The 16,916-nt window shown below is 41.3% G+C and overlaps 2 protein-coding genes across 2 annotated transcripts in view; both read right to left on the bottom strand.

Moving 5' to 3' along the window:
- Positions 1-1,877: 1,877 nt before the first annotated feature.
- Positions 1,878-4,750, bottom strand: sp5a (Sp5 transcription factor a). The gene is made up of 2 exons (XM_030112683.1): positions 3,924-4,750; positions 1,878-3,660 (listed from the first exon to the last, which is right to left on the bottom strand). The coding sequence occupies exons 1-2, from the start codon at positions 3,972-3,974 to the stop codon at positions 2,584-2,586; spliced, it is 1,128 nt and encodes a 375-aa protein (XP_029968543.1). The 5' UTR covers positions 3,975-4,750; the 3' UTR covers positions 1,878-2,583.
- Positions 4,751-7,900: 3,150 nt separating this feature from the next.
- The window catches only part of myo3b (myosin IIIB), a 59,985-nt gene continuing 50,969 nt past the window's right edge, over positions 7,901-16,916 (bottom strand). Inside the window, exons 33-36 of the mRNA XM_030111794.1 lie at positions 15,745-15,845; positions 15,320-15,366; positions 14,721-14,874; positions 7,901-7,936 (exon numbers count right to left, since the gene is read on the bottom strand). Of these exons, the coding sequence (XP_029967654.1) occupies positions 14,742-14,874; positions 15,320-15,366; positions 15,745-15,845 (281 nt within the window). The 3' untranslated portion in view covers positions 7,901-7,936; positions 14,721-14,741. The remainder of the gene's footprint in view (positions 7,937-14,720; positions 14,875-15,319; positions 15,367-15,744; positions 15,846-16,916) is intronic.

The following is a 16,916-nucleotide window of genomic DNA, read 5'->3' as shown; positions in this document are numbered from 1 at the left end:
TTTTCCCCTCTTTCTTTTCTCTTTCATTAAGTCTTTCTGAATAACACATAATATGAAGTGTTATTATGCAGATTTTTAAGAACAGTGACATAACTCACTGTTTTGCCTGAACATGTGCACGTTAGTGTAAAATAATACAGCACAACATGGTCCGAATACAACACCTCACTTGGTCAGAAAAGTGTTTTAAAGGAATCGTCTGCAGTTAATGCTTTTACAAACTCATATATGTGTAACTCAAGTGTTGATGTCAGTGATGAACAGGATGCTGCTTCAATCATTATTTCAAATTACCCCCTGATTTAAGTACAGTAGATGTAAACCACTTATAGAACCACCCAAAACATTTGTGTGAATAATGAACAGCCTTGTGCCGGTATTCAGCCTCTGTCCGATGGCATGTTTAGATCCTTTTTTTTTTTTTTTAATTGATAAAAATGGTTGAAGTGGGTTTTAAGAGCGAAAGAACAATGCTTTCACTGTACCACACAAACCTAAACAAACTGACATAAAGACTGAACTCAGTAAGTTGACTCATTTGTCAGCATTCAAATTGACAAAAGCCTGGACCTTCACTGCGATCAGTTGCATTCCTGAGAATATTTCTGCTCTGATGAGTCTTCTTGCAAAAGGGGGCGCTGTTGAGGCAGAAAACCACAGCCTAAAATGCCTGTGAAGAGCAGCCCTCCTTTTTCATATTGACATTTCCAGAGATCTCATTGAAGACAGCAGACAGAACAACAGTAATGCTGCTCTCTGCACACTGAATTACTAAATTGGATGGTTTGATGATGATATGGCAGATCAGATCTTTCAGACTCTGAGGAGTTCATCAACTCTTCTTTGAAGTTGATGAGGCTCGTGGAGCGAAGAGCCTCAAGGTTAAAATATTAAGAACTCCTGTCTCAGAAGGTCGATACTTTAAACATTCAGTCACTATGAGGAAATGAGGCTGAAGGAAGCCAATGGATTTTTTTTTTTTTTTTTTTTTTTACAAGTGATCAGCAAGTTGCTCACAGGACAATTGTCATTCAATTGCCTTTGAGCAAGGCAGCACTGTGATGCTGCATTTGAAAAGGTGCTAGTAAGTCAGAAATGCCCAACAGTATGATATATTTTTGGAAATATATTTTCCTCAACGAAGCAGACAGATTGGGCTTAAAGAAGAAAAATATTTATGTAAAAAATGAGGTTGTAATCTACAATTCTGAATGACTCAGTTACACGCTTCAAACATAAAACCTGCCACTCTTCTGCGCGTCACCTGTTGGGATGAGTCCATTCAGTGAAAGATAATGTTGGCTCTCCTCTCAGTCTACGCCGTTAAAATAAAGTGGCTTCTTCTTTTAGGGTACATTAACACATAAAGTATCCTTGCAGCTGAATATTATGAAGAATAAAAAGAAACAATAAGTAAACTATAAATATACAAAGAGTAAAATGTTATTTTTATCCTGGATTTCCTTTAAGGGGGGGGGGGGCATTTCAATTTCTAGAAAAATAAAGTCAATATTTTCAAACTGTCATAAAAAATAGCATGTAGTTTTATTGAAGCATATTTGAAAATGGATGCTCTTGAAAAGCGATCAGGTTCACATGTGAAGGAAAGAAACTTCTTTGTACCAGGTCGGTGTATTCTCTATGGCCAAATTTCACTATTTTCTGTCAGCTTTCGCAGTGACTAGAAAATTTATATTGCATTTGAATTTCTTAAATATATTTTATCCTGACTAAAATATATTTTCCTTAAAAGCTAAACAAACCAGTGCAACAAAATGAGATTTTACGGAATAGTTTCAACACAAAGCAATAAATTCTGTCTTCTTGTATTGCTCTTTCGTGAGCCTTAACACAGCCAGAAATAAAATACCTTCAGATGTTTAACTGCAAAGAACAAAATAACAAATGCAAATGAGCTGATCATCAGAAAATGCAAAATTTCTGATTGGATTTTACTGGAGTAAAACTTTGACAACAGTGACTCTGCAACAGTTCACAAAGCACATACGCACATTATTCCAGGTGAAACTGATTGAACCTCTTTATACATACAAAGCAAAGTCTAGCTGCCTCATCACACTCATATAACTGAGGGATATCAAAAGAATTATTCTGAAATGAGGAAAATGTTTTATTCTCACACAGTATTTGGGTCATGTCAACAATAGCAGATCTTCTCAAGAGCATGCTTAAAAACACCCCATATGGAGCAAAAACAGACACTTTCATTCAACAAAAGCTATTAAATATAATTTACAGGGGAGTGAAATCTTCCACCGAAGACAATGATCAAAACACAAGTTGAAAACTTGTCTTATTTGATATGATATAGACAGTGAATTCAAACTTATGAGCAATAACTTCTCCATCCATGGTCCCAAATAAACTTATGAAACTTTTTATATATATACAGAAATGTGCTACACAGACCAGCAATGTTAGAAACGATTATCAGAATGTAAGAAATCAACCAGCAAAAATATTAATTAAAAAAAAAGGGCCATGAAAGGCAGATGAAACTAATGTAGGACTGACTGTATTGCACTATTTTAGAGTCTACTGTTTAATGTCTAGCAGGGTGTGTTACAACATACTCCTCGTGTCCTCTCGTTTGACATGATCAAGTGTCTTGTCGTGGCACTTGCTCTTTTTGTTCTGGTGAGTTTTGACATGTTTGGCCAAGTGGTCACTCCTCATGAACCTCTTGCAGCAGTCCGGGCAAACAAAGCGCTTCTCCCCCGTGTGAGTCCTCAGGTGTCTCTGCAGCTCGTCCGAGCGGGTGAAACTCTTGCCACAGAACAGCCAGTTGCACACGAACGGCCGCTCCCCGGAGTGCCACCGCAGGTGCGCCTTCAGGTGCGAAGTTTTCCCGTAAACTTTCCCGCAGCCCGGTATGTGGCAGATGTGCTGCTTCTTCTTGCCCGGCTCGTCGCTGGACGTGGAGGACTGGCAGTTGGGGCACCGGCACCGCCTGCACCGCCTGGCGGTGGCCAGCGGGGACTTGGTGTGCAGCAGAGCCGCGATCTGCGTCTGGTACTGCGCGAAGTCCGTGTGCCCCAGCACCAAGCCCCTCTGCAGCTGGAAGCGGTGGGGACCGAGCGACGACGAGTGGCTGACGTGGTTCCCCTGCTGCAGGCTCCACCACGGGATGTCCTCCCCGGGGTTGGGGGACAGCTGTCTCTGCTGCTGGTGCACCAGGCCGGACGGTCCCGTCACGAAACTTGGCATCGCGGGCGGGATGGGGGTCGGAGCCGCGTAGCTGACGGCGGGGACGTAGGTGGGGGGGCAGGTGGACTGCAGGGACTGCATGGAGCAAGGCAGCATCTTCACCGGGGAGAAGTCATACGGGTACGAGGGGTCCGCCGGAGGGGTGAGGGGCAGTTCGTGGTGGGAGCTGAAGGAGCTCTGGATGTGCGCTGACAGCTGGGGCTTGGAGGATAGTCCGAACGTGGAGTTGCCGGTCAGGCTGCTCTGGGGGTTCCCCTCGTTAGTCCACGGGTGAAACAAGCGCGAGGGGGAGCCCAGAGTGGGGTCGTAGGGCACCTGGAGGAAATCTGGAGGGTTCGATCCGTGGTGGTGTCCGATCCGGTTACAAGTGGCGGCCAGGAGCGCCAGCGGGGAGTGCTTACAGTTCTCTGGGGAAGAGTTGGGAGTGCGGTCCTGGAGAACCGAGAGAAACATTAATATAATAATATTTCAATATAGGAAACTATCTGAAGAAATCGCCGGAATTAAATCCGCTCTAACTCATAAAATTTTGATTTGTAACGAGTGTCGAGAAGTTGCCTTCTGTTAAAAAAACATTCCTTTTTTTAAAATCGACTATTTAAGACTTTAATCTCTGTTAAATAACAGAGTGGTTTCACGAGTAAACGAGCCAGGGCGAACAAGTTAATAAAGTGAAGAGAAACTTGAGCACAAACCTGCAGAAAAGCCTGTAGTGTTTCATTCCGCAGAACAGCCACTGCTGCCATGGTAAAACCTCCTCCTCCTTTCGACGGGAGCCAAATAAAAAGAAAAGCGCTAATTTAGATGAATATGAGCATTCGCAATATAAAAAAAAAAATATGTAGTGGAGCAGGTCTTCCGTCTGCGGTGCTTCCTCTCTCCGATATATCCTTGGTCTATCTGAAGAGTGAGGGATCACTTCTTAGAATTTGATAAGGACTTTGGTGGGCCGCCAGCCAGTCAGAAATAAGATTTATTACTTTGAAGTTTGCCGCTGCCCAATCATCAAAGAATAGCGGCTCTTTGAGAGGGGAAAGCAAATCCTTTGAATCCACAAAGCTCCTATGGTGTGTTTGTTGGTCTGGATAAAGGAGCTGATTATTAGGGGGGTTGGGAAGGGAGGAGATAAAGGCGGGACAATTAATGAAGTAATCACTATGTGGGAAATGTATATACACAAATAATTGGATTTTCTTGATCAAAGACCCCCATGCCGCCTGGAGACCCCGGTATTGGATGCTGTAGTCATCTGATCCTCTTTTTGTAATTAAGGATTTGTAGCAGAACCCTATGTGACAATGTGACATTGTTATCTCTGGAGATCTCCAAGAGCGTTGCCTGCCTGTTTGATGGAGGAAAAAGACCAAATCAAGTGACTCAACACAAAGTTCTCATCTCTGAAGAATCAGCGTCTCTTTTACATTTCTAATTTGAATTAAATTTTTCTTTGTTGTGTCTTTGAACGGCAACGCAGCATTAAACACTTAATTATGGCCCCTCTGAATTATTTAAACATGTATTTCTCCTTCAGTCTGCTCACTTGCTTTATCAGACACACTCACTCACATATTTCACCCTTTTCTGAGCATCAGCTTTGACACTATGACAAAGTAAGAGCCTGGAGAAAAGAATAAAAAAGTCTCAGCAGGTAAATCAAATAATCTTGTCCAATATATCACATGAGGACAAACCTCTGTTTTACGTCACATGACAGCATTTGAAATTATGTCTCAATTCTGCATCCTGAAGTTGTGAAGGACAGTTGATCCTACATGCACTGCAGCAGCCACCTGTAACACAGCCAATCATGTACACATAAACACCAAAAACACTGACATGTATTGTACCACTGTTAAGTTTATGTCTCTCTCTCTCTCTCTCGGTACATTCAATCAAAGCAAAAATGTACAGTTTTCATAAGATAACATCCCAAACTTTTGTGGCAGAACTGAAGAAATGGAAATTGTAGTTCAACTCTCTGATCTTTATCTGGCTTCCCTGCAGAAACAATCACTGTCCTCACAACTAGTTTGGAGCGGCAGATTTTGAATTAGATCTGTTCCTTTGAAGGGATTAATGTTCCCAGTCCTCTCCCACGGCTTTACACACAGTCATGAGGGAAAGGGGGAGTCCTGCTGGGCTGCACTGGAGCCATGTTAAACTACAACGCTGGCTTCAGGAGTGGTGCAGTCACACTATTGACTGATAACAGAAACTACTGGAGATTAACCTTGTTTACATTCATTTAAGGCAGCCATGCTGGCTGATGTTACATATGAAAATACAAATAGAGGGAGCCAACAGGAAAGCCACTGCTGCGGATCTTCATCATGTCATAATAATTGTTCAGATTAATAACAGGTTGCTGGAACTTCATTGCAGACTTTACACTTTTGACCTGCTGGAAATCCACAACACAATATGAGGAACGATTGCATTCTTTGGAAATGTGGATGGAAGTTTTAAAAACATGTGCATGCATTTTTTTTGTGGAAGATATTCATTAGAAATGGTTTAAGTTATAACAAATTGCCTTAGTCACACAATTTCAAGAGCTTTGTTGTTCAATTGTTAGTAATCAAACATAAATGCCCACTTCATCTACTGCAGTGGTTCTCATCCCTCCTTTCCATTAAACTTTGTTTTTAATTATTCAATTATTTAAAGGGTTATTAAAATGCTACAAATCTAATAGCTGAGTTTAGAAAGGTATACAAAACTGTCACAATTAGTTATGTTATGCATGAATTCCTAAATTTCACGTTGAAGGTATAGCAACACATTTATGCCAGGCTGCCGAAAAACAGACTGGTTAGTAGTTTCTAACTTCATTTTAAACTAACTAAACTAAATTTACTTATTTTCAATAGTTTTATTGTTACCAAGGTATTTGCTTTTTTTGAGAGTTTTATTCTTTATTTTTTGTCATATTTTAGCAAAAAAAAAAAAAAAGGATGGGTAAATGTAATATGATGCTGGTGGAGTACGTTAATATTCGTCTTTTTAATTGTAAGACAGAAATGTCATGCTGTTGGGGGACCAATAAAGATGTTTTTTTCTCACTGACTGCCCTAACCTTGTTCTTTTTATTGCAATTGTGTTATAACCATTAATGAATTGTTAATTAAGGATTTCAAAGCTGCAACAAAAATGATAAAGCCTTTATGGGGGTTGTCTCATTACAATACAGCACACACATATTGACCCATGTAGAGTGTTTCTGTGAATTGCATTTTATTGGTGAGCAATTCTTCACTTTGTTCACTGTGAAACAAAGGATCTTGCCACAAAGAGATGAAAGGAGAATCATAAAACAACCAAATGCTGTAAACCTGTTTATTACCGACGCGGATACCAACCACCTCAGACACCAGCAGTAAACATTTTTACAGTCCGCTTGGTGAAGTTTGTATTTGTGCTGTCACTTAGTTTTTACCCTCCAGGTCTAAATGTCAGATAAATGTCAAATGTTGTAATCTGCTCTCTCATGTCAAAACAGACAACTGTTAATGTAACAGAGGGGGAAGCCACACTCATGCAAATTTAGCACTTTTCTGTGATCCTCCACAGCAACTATGAAGTATGGACATTAACAGAGCCGATATTAATTCTGATTTAGGGTGGATTTTCACATAAATCAGCTTTACATGTCAGCTGCCACGCTATGCAAGGGAAGTTTCAGCCACATGTAAAAAAAAAAAAAAAACTACATGAATTTTGTGAGCCATCAGCATTAACAAATTATTGATATCTTCCTTTGAGATGCTCGGTTCAGCCCTAAATGCAGGGTCTTACATTTTAATGCATCTCAATGGGAGTCCAGCTGAGGAATAGATTTGGCTGAGCAGGACTTTGATATAGTTTGTAAGAAATTCATGACTGTGTGCTTGACACAATGTCCAGTACCAGAAGTAATTTACTGACAAGTTTTACAGGGTCACCTCAGCAGTGGTTTTGCCAAAGGAAATTTTTTTTTTCTTCTCCTGCAGAATCCGATGAGAAAATTAACTTGGAGGGACCGCCACTGCAACAGTTTTCTTGTAGCACTCTCACAGGTTTGAACAGGCTGGAATCAGCCTGTATTTCATACAGTCCTTTAAAGTGTCAAGCAGACAGTTGGTCAACAGAAATAAGGCTTAGGAGATCAGACATGTATGAAGCTGCACTGCCTGATCAAGAAGAAAGACAATGGAATAACTGGATTTTTTTTAAAACTGTTAGATCTCACAGGGAGACTTTGAACAAGCTTTAAACATAACCAGAAAAAATGACTTAAGCTTTGTTAACTCATCTACAAGTTATACAATATCAGTGGTGCTGTACATCTTTGTTCCATTAGATGGAATATGTTTGACAACAGGTGTTTAAATGTCAAACTGCGGTTTGACCTCAAAGAAAACACAAATGTTTGTTCTTTTAATCTGAAGTGAGAGGATTGGAACATATCAAAGAACGAGCCTATGGCAAAAGCAGTGACAACACGCTCTAGTAAATATGTACTTTTCATCATTTAAAAAAATGTTCCCCATATGTTAATATTATCAAACAAATAAACTGAAATAGAAAAAAAAAACAATGACATTCCAAACCTAATCATTTCAATGGATTTATTTGACTCATACAAAACAACAGTTTACTAGAAATAAATATACATTTACAGATAATGTTTTGTTGGGTTTTGGTCCAGTTCAGCAGTGAAGAAGGCAACCTGCAGGAAACACAGAGAGAAAAAAGAACTACATTGATATGCAGCACATTTCCTTTCATTCAGTGTTTAGTTTGAAATTAATACGATTTAACCGAATGGTTTTGACTTTGTGGCTGTTGAAGCACAGTGGATGAGAAGGAGCGTAGCTGCACTTCGTCCCGACATTTGGAGGTAACTGACAGCGAGAACAGAGGATTTGACGGGAGTTGCGGGGCGACGCCACAACGCGGACCTTTTTATTTTTTTTCCCCAACTTCCCTTATTCTCTGGACAGTTGGAGAGAAAACAGGTTCCACATCTGTCTTGTACAAGAGATATAAGAGACTTGGCGATGGGTGCGGGTGAGGGGAGGGGGCGAGGGGGGGGATGGAGGGGTGGTGCATGTGTGTGAGAGAGAGAGAGAGTTTGAGTGTGTGGGAGAGAAAGAGTGAGAGGGTGGGGGGGTGGGGCGGGGGTGGGGAGGGAGAGAGATGCTCGAGGCTACTGGGTACTTGAGCCGCTATAATGGTGTCTCGTATGAGAAAACATCTGTGAATTTCCTCAGTGATCTACAACAAAGTATAACTCAGAGCAGTCACTCAGCAGACCTTTGAAGTTGCTGTCTGACAGAAAGCTGTCATTGTTCGCAGCCCCCAACACAGAAACTCCAACTTTGGTCTCACTAATTTTCCCTGCAATGCGATACAACTCCATTTTTTTCTTCTTCTTCTTGCTTCTCTTTTTCCCCTCTTCCGAGCCTGTGAAGCCAGGGATCTCTGCATATTCAAGAGCAACCAGCAAAGCCATGGCAGCGTTCAGGGTTGGCCCGGGGTCATTTGAGGCGGGACAGGTCATTTTACCTTCTCTCGGCCCACCCTGGATGCGTTAATCCAACCCTAAAGAGGAAAACGCTCCCTCTATACGATGATGCAGCCAGTAGAGCGCTCGCAGGATAAATGACAATAATAAGACATCATCTCCTCTCATCCCAAAGAAGCGTCTGTCAGAACAACCTGGAGATGTTTACCTGCTGCCAGATTTCACAGGGAGCCAGTTTTTGTTTACAGTGCATGTATTTTCGTGATTATGTAACGTTATTGCTCCAGAATTATTAAACAAAAGAGCTACTACAACTTTCATTTAACTTTTTATACGTATCCCAGCGATGAAACAACACACACACATGCAAAAATGAATCTGTGGACATCACCAACTTCTCAGGACTTCCAAACATCTAAACAAAAGCAGATATAAACAGAATCATTTTTACTTCAGCTTTTCATCAGGCAAGTGTATTTGAGAACTTCTGCATTTGTTGTTGATTCTAGTATTGAATTGAGGATCAATATACAAGAATGACAGAAGACATGTTCAAATATTTCTCCTGAACATCGACTTGTGTTCTGTCTGTGTCGTCTGATTTCAGGAATCACTGAAAATGAAAAGTGTATAACTTTGAACATCACAGACAGATTCACTGTTGGAGTTGTTCCAGATCTCCACACCAACTAACTCCAGTAAAAATTAGTAAAATTGTCAGACACAAGAGCAACTGCGAGAAGTCCCGACTGTTAACAGATTCGTAGTAGATCTGAAGTGCTTTTCTTTTTGTCCTTTCATGTCATATTTGTCTGAAAAATGAAGCTGAGACCCATTTTGTTTCAGACAATTTCATGTTCATGAGGGAACTTCTGTTTTGACACAAAAAAATGTGATTCACAATTTCCAAAACAAAACAAACAAAATCAAAATATACGGGGAGTTGCTTACAACAACCACAAGAAGTAGCATTTGATTGATAAACCCTATTTATGTTCAAATTCAGAAAATAAAATAACAAAAATCTGTCAAATATGTAAGACAGAGGCTGAAACTGCTCAACCTTTCACTGAAAATGAATGAATGTACAAAGATAAACAGCTATATGTCACTTTCACAATGAAATCCATTGAAAAGTGGTGCAAAACATACAAACATCACATAATCTGGTTAAAAATTCAGTAAGTTTGCCTAAAGCTCTTTTGAAGTTTCCCTTACACATTCGATATTACTAGAGTCTGACAATACAATCTGTGATTACCAAATAAAGTACAGTAAATATGACTGACAGGGTATATGTTTAAAACAGATACTAGAAGCTATCATGAGAAATAATACCACAATTTATTTTCATTTGTTATTTTTACCAGTTTAGAAGAAAACATGAGGACACGCTCAAATGACCAGACAGGTCACTTCGCTGAACAACGGCCAATCAACTCCATAATTAGAAGAAATGTTTAAGCTGCCAGAAAAATTCTAAAACATTTACATTGTTTCAGTTTGACCTCAATCAAAAGGCTGTTCAGTGAAGACGAGGTGACCGTTCCAGTTCCCACTCGCAAAAAAAAAAGAAAAAAAAAAAAAAAAAAAGAAAGAAAAGAAGACATGCTTTCTGTGATGTAGCCCAAACTGGAACAAGGCCGCGGTGACTCTCACACTGTTACCAGTCCAGCGTTTACTCAATGGCAGCTGGTCCCACCATCTGGGAAAGCAATGCCGGGGCAAAAACAAAACAGGTTACACCTTTGGCCATGCCAAGTCTGCTAGTGCCCCGCTCCGTCTACAAACTGAGAGAGGCTAATCACAATTTCACGCTCTGATTTGTTAAATCCCACTCCAGCACCGGAGGCACCAAGAAAACTTTTAAGTCAATAAATTTCATGGCATACAGGATAACAGCTTTTCCACATTGTTTATATTGTTCGGCGGAAACCTTTTCTCTTCCTTTCATATTATTTATAGCTTGATCCGGCGAGAAACTGAATCACTCCCCGTCTCTTTAGCAAAACGAAAACGAGGCTGTAATTTGGACCTGAAACATTTGGTCGCCTCTCGGATTCGCAGCTAGGGAATGAGCTCCTTCCCACTGCATGCATGCATTTTATATCCATGCAAATGGTTCCAACAAAACAGAGCATGGAGTGCCCTCAACAAACTGCAGGTGAGAGGAAGCTGAAACAAAAGCCACTGTAACCCGAATGGCATCCCTTGTCATTAGGAGACCTTTGATGTATGTACTCAACAGACTCTTTTATCTCTCTCTTCCTCCGTGCCTCTCACTTTGTGTCCCTCTACCCGGCCCGGCCGGTTTCTTTATTAATGCCGTCTTTAGGGAATGTTTCTTCTGCTCGCAGTCCTCATCTACATCTGGCCCCCGCCTGACGCTCACGCACGTCACTCTCCTCAATCATTAGCCGGCGAAAAGCATTACAATGCTGAGTATGAAGCTATTTCAGGGAGGTTCGCCTGCTCCTCATAATTGGAGTTTGCGGAAACAAAAAAAAAAGAAAAAAAGACAGAATTCATTTTGTAAAAACTGATGGGTTGCAATCATAATATTGTGTCACATGTATATCCCAGTGTTGGTGAGAATATGACACATCTGGGAATCAAAAGCACGTAAACTGCATTAAAACAGTATTTGAAAAGGCTGCACATGAAATGCCGCATTGAAACTCTCCCTTTGAACTCAAAGGATATAGAAACAGGACAATGTTGGCCTAATCGTGTTCCCTCTTTGAAGTGAGACATCACTATTAGGTGAAAAGGTAAGTATGCTTCTTTGGAAAATAAAAGCTTTTCATCATTTCTTAAGGCTGCAGCTCGAGCGATTTTCATAAAGGTGGTTTAAAACTTTGGATAAGAGTGTTTGGAGCTGCCTTGGATGTAGCTCTAATGAAAGTGCGGCGCATGAAGCAAATAGCTAAAATGGCAAGAATAACAGCAGCAGTAACGCTAGCCACATTAAAGGAGTCCTCTCCCGCACGCCAGATGTTGTCAGATTTAATGAGGGAAAACAAGAGGGAGCTGGATTTTCAAAAACATATTAAGGAAAACACAGGTGTCAGGCCTCCGACGCCGGCTTGACTCTGTGTCCGTCGCTCGGCGTCCCACCTGCAGACCGGCAGCAGGACGAGCGGGGCGAGGGGGGGGTCCGAGAAAACGCACAGGAGCTTCAGTTCGTCGGGTCAGAGCGTCTTTCATTTGAATGACGACAGGATTTCATAACATTTGCCTTTTGCGACGCATAATCAGCGATCCGAGGCAATTATGTACACACCTCTGCTCACCTCCTCTCATATGCTAAAGCAGGCAATCAGCCAGGGAGTTAATTTGGCAGAGAAAAACAGGCGAAGAAACACCCACTCTGGCACCATTTGTCACCACAGTCCAACCTTGTTATTCAAACTAGCAAGCCTATTTGAAATTCCTCTCTGTGGTAAAACAGGGCCAAAATAATCAAGGGAGCATGATCACACTTAATTGATTCAGTGTACTTTTAAGATGCACTACAGGGTGCTGGGGTGACCTATTTCAGACTGCTCTTCAGAGGAACCAACTATCCCAGCAAGGGAGTAATGCACAACCAGGATTTTAATTATTGCAGGATCTGTGGCTACGACCGGAGGTGAAATGCTTCTGAACTAACTGTGACACCACATTATGCCACCGCCAGTGGTCTGGAGCGTTGCTCTTTGAATTTCTGTCGACTTAAATATGACAATAAACTGAAGGGACCCGTTTTTTAACCAATTAGAAATAATCATGCAGGCTCAATTAAAGACTCAAAAACAGTTTTTAGAGCAACACCTCATTAAATGAGGTATTTTTATTAAAATGTGTTTTGATGGTCAGTCATCACGTTATAAGCACTGAGTAACATTTTGTTACATTTTCAGTAAGTTTTTTGATTGATTGCTGATATTTTTGTGTATTTCCACTTATTTAAAAGTTTATATGGGTGCATTTATTTACAGGATGTGGTTATTTGAAACAAACCTGTCTTGGTAAAAAATTAAACCAGCCAAAATCACTAATTATATAATAAAAATGTCGGCGTGTCGCTGTGTCTCCTGCAGTTTTGAAAGCAAGACTCCTCACTGTATATTTTTACTTTGGTGAAAGATCAGAGGACTTTTTTCAAAAGCTGTGCAAATAGTTTGTTTTACTTCAAGGAGATGTGTGACACCCAAGAAGCAACCACGTCACCTGAACGCAGCGCCGGCAGGGTTAAAGCCACGGCGCCGTCAAGTGACAAACCCGGTGGAGTTAAATCCATCCATCATCCTGAGCGTCGCTCGCAACAAGTTTCAAGTGACTGATAGCTGGCGAGGGCGGCCGTCAGACCTTTCAGTTGACACGATAAAAAGGGAGAAATATCCCGCAGAGCCAGTGATGTTTAGGTGATGAGTCAGTCCACAGTGTCTCATCCCGAGTCTGACCCTCGCAGCACTCAAGTTGTAGGATGTGATGAACACTCTGGGCCTCTTTAAACCCACCAGGATTCCTGTGAATCTGAACCTAAGTGAAGCCGGTCTCCTCGCTATCAAGGCAGAGCTCTAATGTTTTCCCCGCTGAGTATAAGGAGGATGAGATCCTCAGTCATACCACCCTACTCTTCCTATTAAGATCAAAATCTCCTCTTAGGCCCTCGGGTGTCAACAAAGGGAGATGCAGTAAATGATATGCAAATTGAAAAGAAAAAAAAAAAAAAAAAAAGCTCCACAAATCAACTCGCCAGCCCTGCATTTCCGACACTTCACATCTTAAAAGAAAATTCCTGTATTTAGGGTGAAATTCAAAGTGAGGTCTAGCTTTGGCTCTGTGAAGCTATGTGTGGTGATTCCAGCACTCCGACAGCACAAAGCCCCGCTTACTGCAAGCAACTCGCTGTGGGAGAACTCATCGAAAGAGTTTCGGGTTTCGTGAGGATTTGTCGGCGGATCCGTACTTAGACAACAGACAAAGTGCTCGAGAATAGGTAGATGTTTCCATGTCAGGTTAACACCGCGGCGTTTAGAAGCACGGCGCATGCAAAATGAGGGGATCCTCATCCTGAATGCAGAGCAGTGCAGAACGGATGGGCGCTTCGATGCATCAGAAAACAAGAGGAAAAGAATAAAACATGTTAAAAACATAAAATATCCGCTGATTAAAGCCTTGAAATATGAGGATTTAGTTACCTTTATATAAATCATCTGTGCTTGTCGGACTGTAGATCAGAGAGGTAATGTGACATAATTTTTGTCTCAGTTATTTGACATGTGATGGATTAAAGTATGTCTTAATCAGTTAATAAGAGTGATTATTCCAGTTCTGCCCTGTAGAGCTTAAACATCTGGCGCAGCATTTGAGATGTGAGTCTTCAGTTCAAGCGTTTCAATGTGACTTTGCAAAAAAAAAAAATAAAATCTTTTTATTAATGAGTCCTCCCCTCCCAGTATAGCTCATGATGGCGTCTCCTTCCCGCCATGACTATTGTCATAAATTTATTTATTGATGCAACATCTGCACTATTTCTCGGCGGTTTGCCAGCTGAATGATAATTTCTTATTTATGGCAGGATTTTTAGCCGCTGGAAAAATGTCAAACAATCAAAAAAAAAAAAAAGAAGATATAAACGTTTTCTTTTTATTGAAGAAGTAGAGAAAGTCTAGAGAAAGTTTGACTGCGCACAAGAGGGAGAAGTGAGACACACTTGTCTATCATGAAGCTTTTTCTCAATTCAAACAAAGGCAGATTTAGAAACTATTGCGATTTCTGGACAGAAAGAGTAGCACAACCAACACTTTTTGGAATCCGTTGCTAATCTTTGACACGCTTCTGGCCTCTTCGCATGAGGAGATGAGGGCGCTGCCTGCACTGCCTGCACAGGTTGCTTATTCTGCACCACACTGCTGCTTGCCCCACATACCAAAAGCACATCCAACACCGAGGATGTTCTTTGGAGTGTCTGTCTACACGTCTGATGCTTCTGTCTTACCAGCTGACATGGTTGTAAGGCTCAGCCCTGACTGACGAGCGGCCCGCTCGAAAGGGCGGGAGGGGGGGTGATGGCGTACTCTTCCTCGGGGATTGACTCCACAGTTGACAGTAATTTGTAGTACTCATCTTCTCCGTCCAGCACTTTGATTTGACTGTGATGGCCAAGGAGACAAGAAAGTGGAGAGAAGTTAGTGGGATACAAAAAAAAAAAAAAAAAAAAAGAAGAAGACGAAGAAGAAGAAGGAAAAAAAAAGCTGTGCAGTTTTCATGATGTGAGAGAGTCGACATTCAGAATAAAAACATTTGCAGATGCAGCGATGAGGCGTTCGGGCGCTCGTCTAAAACACACAGCTCTGAACCGGGATGTCATTTATAGTACAAATACCAGTCAGACCTTCAACAATTAAAATTAGCATGCTGACAAAGGCGTAATACGTAACCCCTCTCTAATGACGCAGTGCATCTCCGCACAAAAAAGCCTGTTATTTTCAGCTCTCCATTTACATTATAAGAAAACAACTCCATTTCTGGATTCTCCGATTCCACAAAGGGCCTGCTCTGTTTAGAGTTGCTGTAAGTAGGAAAGCAGTTATTTACCCAAGTTTTCTCGGCTTCCTCTTGCTCCCCTGGTAATCCAGAGTTCTCTGAGGAAAGGGCCAAGAGCACACAGTCAAAAGATGAGCAGAGAGTCATTAATTTTTAATTCAAAGTGATTTTGTGTTGAATGCGAGCAGATGCTGATAATATCAGAAGTCACAGCATAATTTTTTTCTGATCAAAGGGCTCAAGTGAGTCTGATGAAGCATGCATCTTGCTCAGCTTTGATAAACCACATCAATTATTCACCGTGAAGGCAGACATCCTGACATGAAAGCAACAGATAAAGAGCATAAGCACATGTTCAAGACAAGAGGCAGAGAAGCGTGGGGGTGGGGCTCCAGGGTCTGGCACAGGTAGGTTTAATTGTATTATCATGTGGAACCAAAGTCAGACAAAGGCCTTTATCGGCACTTTGAACTCACATTTAGCTGGTTGTAGTACAGGCTGTCTTCGGGGCTGTTGAGCAGCTTGGGCTGCTGGCCCCGCCGGCGAGGAGTTCTCTGCTGCAGCTTCATCACTGGACCTGCAACAGAGGAAAAATGAGGGCAGAGATCCAAGCGGGCAAAACAACAACAAGCACCGACACCACACTGGCGATGACGACAGCAGCAGCAAACAGATTCTGCCCTCCACTTCCTAAATCTGTGTGTGACAGAAAAAGTCACAGGAACATCTTAAATTTTCTTACGGGAGATTATGTAATTTAATCGATGAGATGACTCAATAACGGCTTGATGTTGCAGAAATCCACACATATAAAGCATATCTAATCCTATCTCTGCTCGCAGGTGCAATGCAGATGATGTACGAATTTGTCAAACTGCTACAATAGGAGCAGGCAGAGGAGAAACCGGGGTGGTAATCAAATGTTTTTTTTTTTTTTTTACAACCTAGAAAGTTAATTCTTGGGTGGATCTACACAAACGCTCAGTTCAGAGTTGTACCTTCACATTAGAGACAAGTGAAAACCGAAGTCACATGAAGGCTGAGAGCGTCTTGGCAAATAAAGACAGGAGTTTAAAAGTTTCAGCAGTTTCTTAAGCAAAGTTTCTTCGCATTAATCTGCTGAGATTAATGCTAAGACAGACGCTACAATCGTCTGCTGACAGTCCTGGATAAGTTAGCACTGTGAAGTGATGACAATGAGAAAAGTGGGTCAACATGAAAAAGTGCAGATAATCTCGTTTATTGTGTTTCAGACCGACGCACCCTTGATTGTAAATATTGAATGGTCGTGTGGTTTAAAAACCTGGGAATGATGTGGTTTACAGCCCAGACGGCTTCTCCACTTTTTGAATAAGAGTTTTCATCAGCTCAAGCAGTGTATTTAGAGAAGAATAAGTTTATTTAAGTTGAAATGCATTGAACACTTGAAGCAGTGGTGACTTACATGTTGGTGAATCAAGTCATTCTGCAGCAGCAGAGGCTTGTTTAATGAGCCAGAGAGTCGCTTGTAAAGTTTTCTGTCTTTGGAAAGGTTTGCATGTGTGAAACAAAAACCTTTCAGCTACACATAAAAAAAAAGGGTTGTTTATGGGTATGAATGTGTGTGACTGCCTCTGTCACTGTTTGTTCTCCGACGGACTGACAACCT

This window comes from Salarias fasciatus, chromosome 16 (assembly GCF_902148845.1).
Source record: "Salarias fasciatus chromosome 16, fSalaFa1.1, whole genome shotgun sequence".
Taxonomy (NCBI): domain Eukaryota; kingdom Metazoa; phylum Chordata; class Actinopteri; order Blenniiformes; family Blenniidae; genus Salarias; species Salarias fasciatus.
Note: the sequence above shows the minus strand (reverse complement) of the source record. Positions and strands in the feature narration are given on the sequence as shown.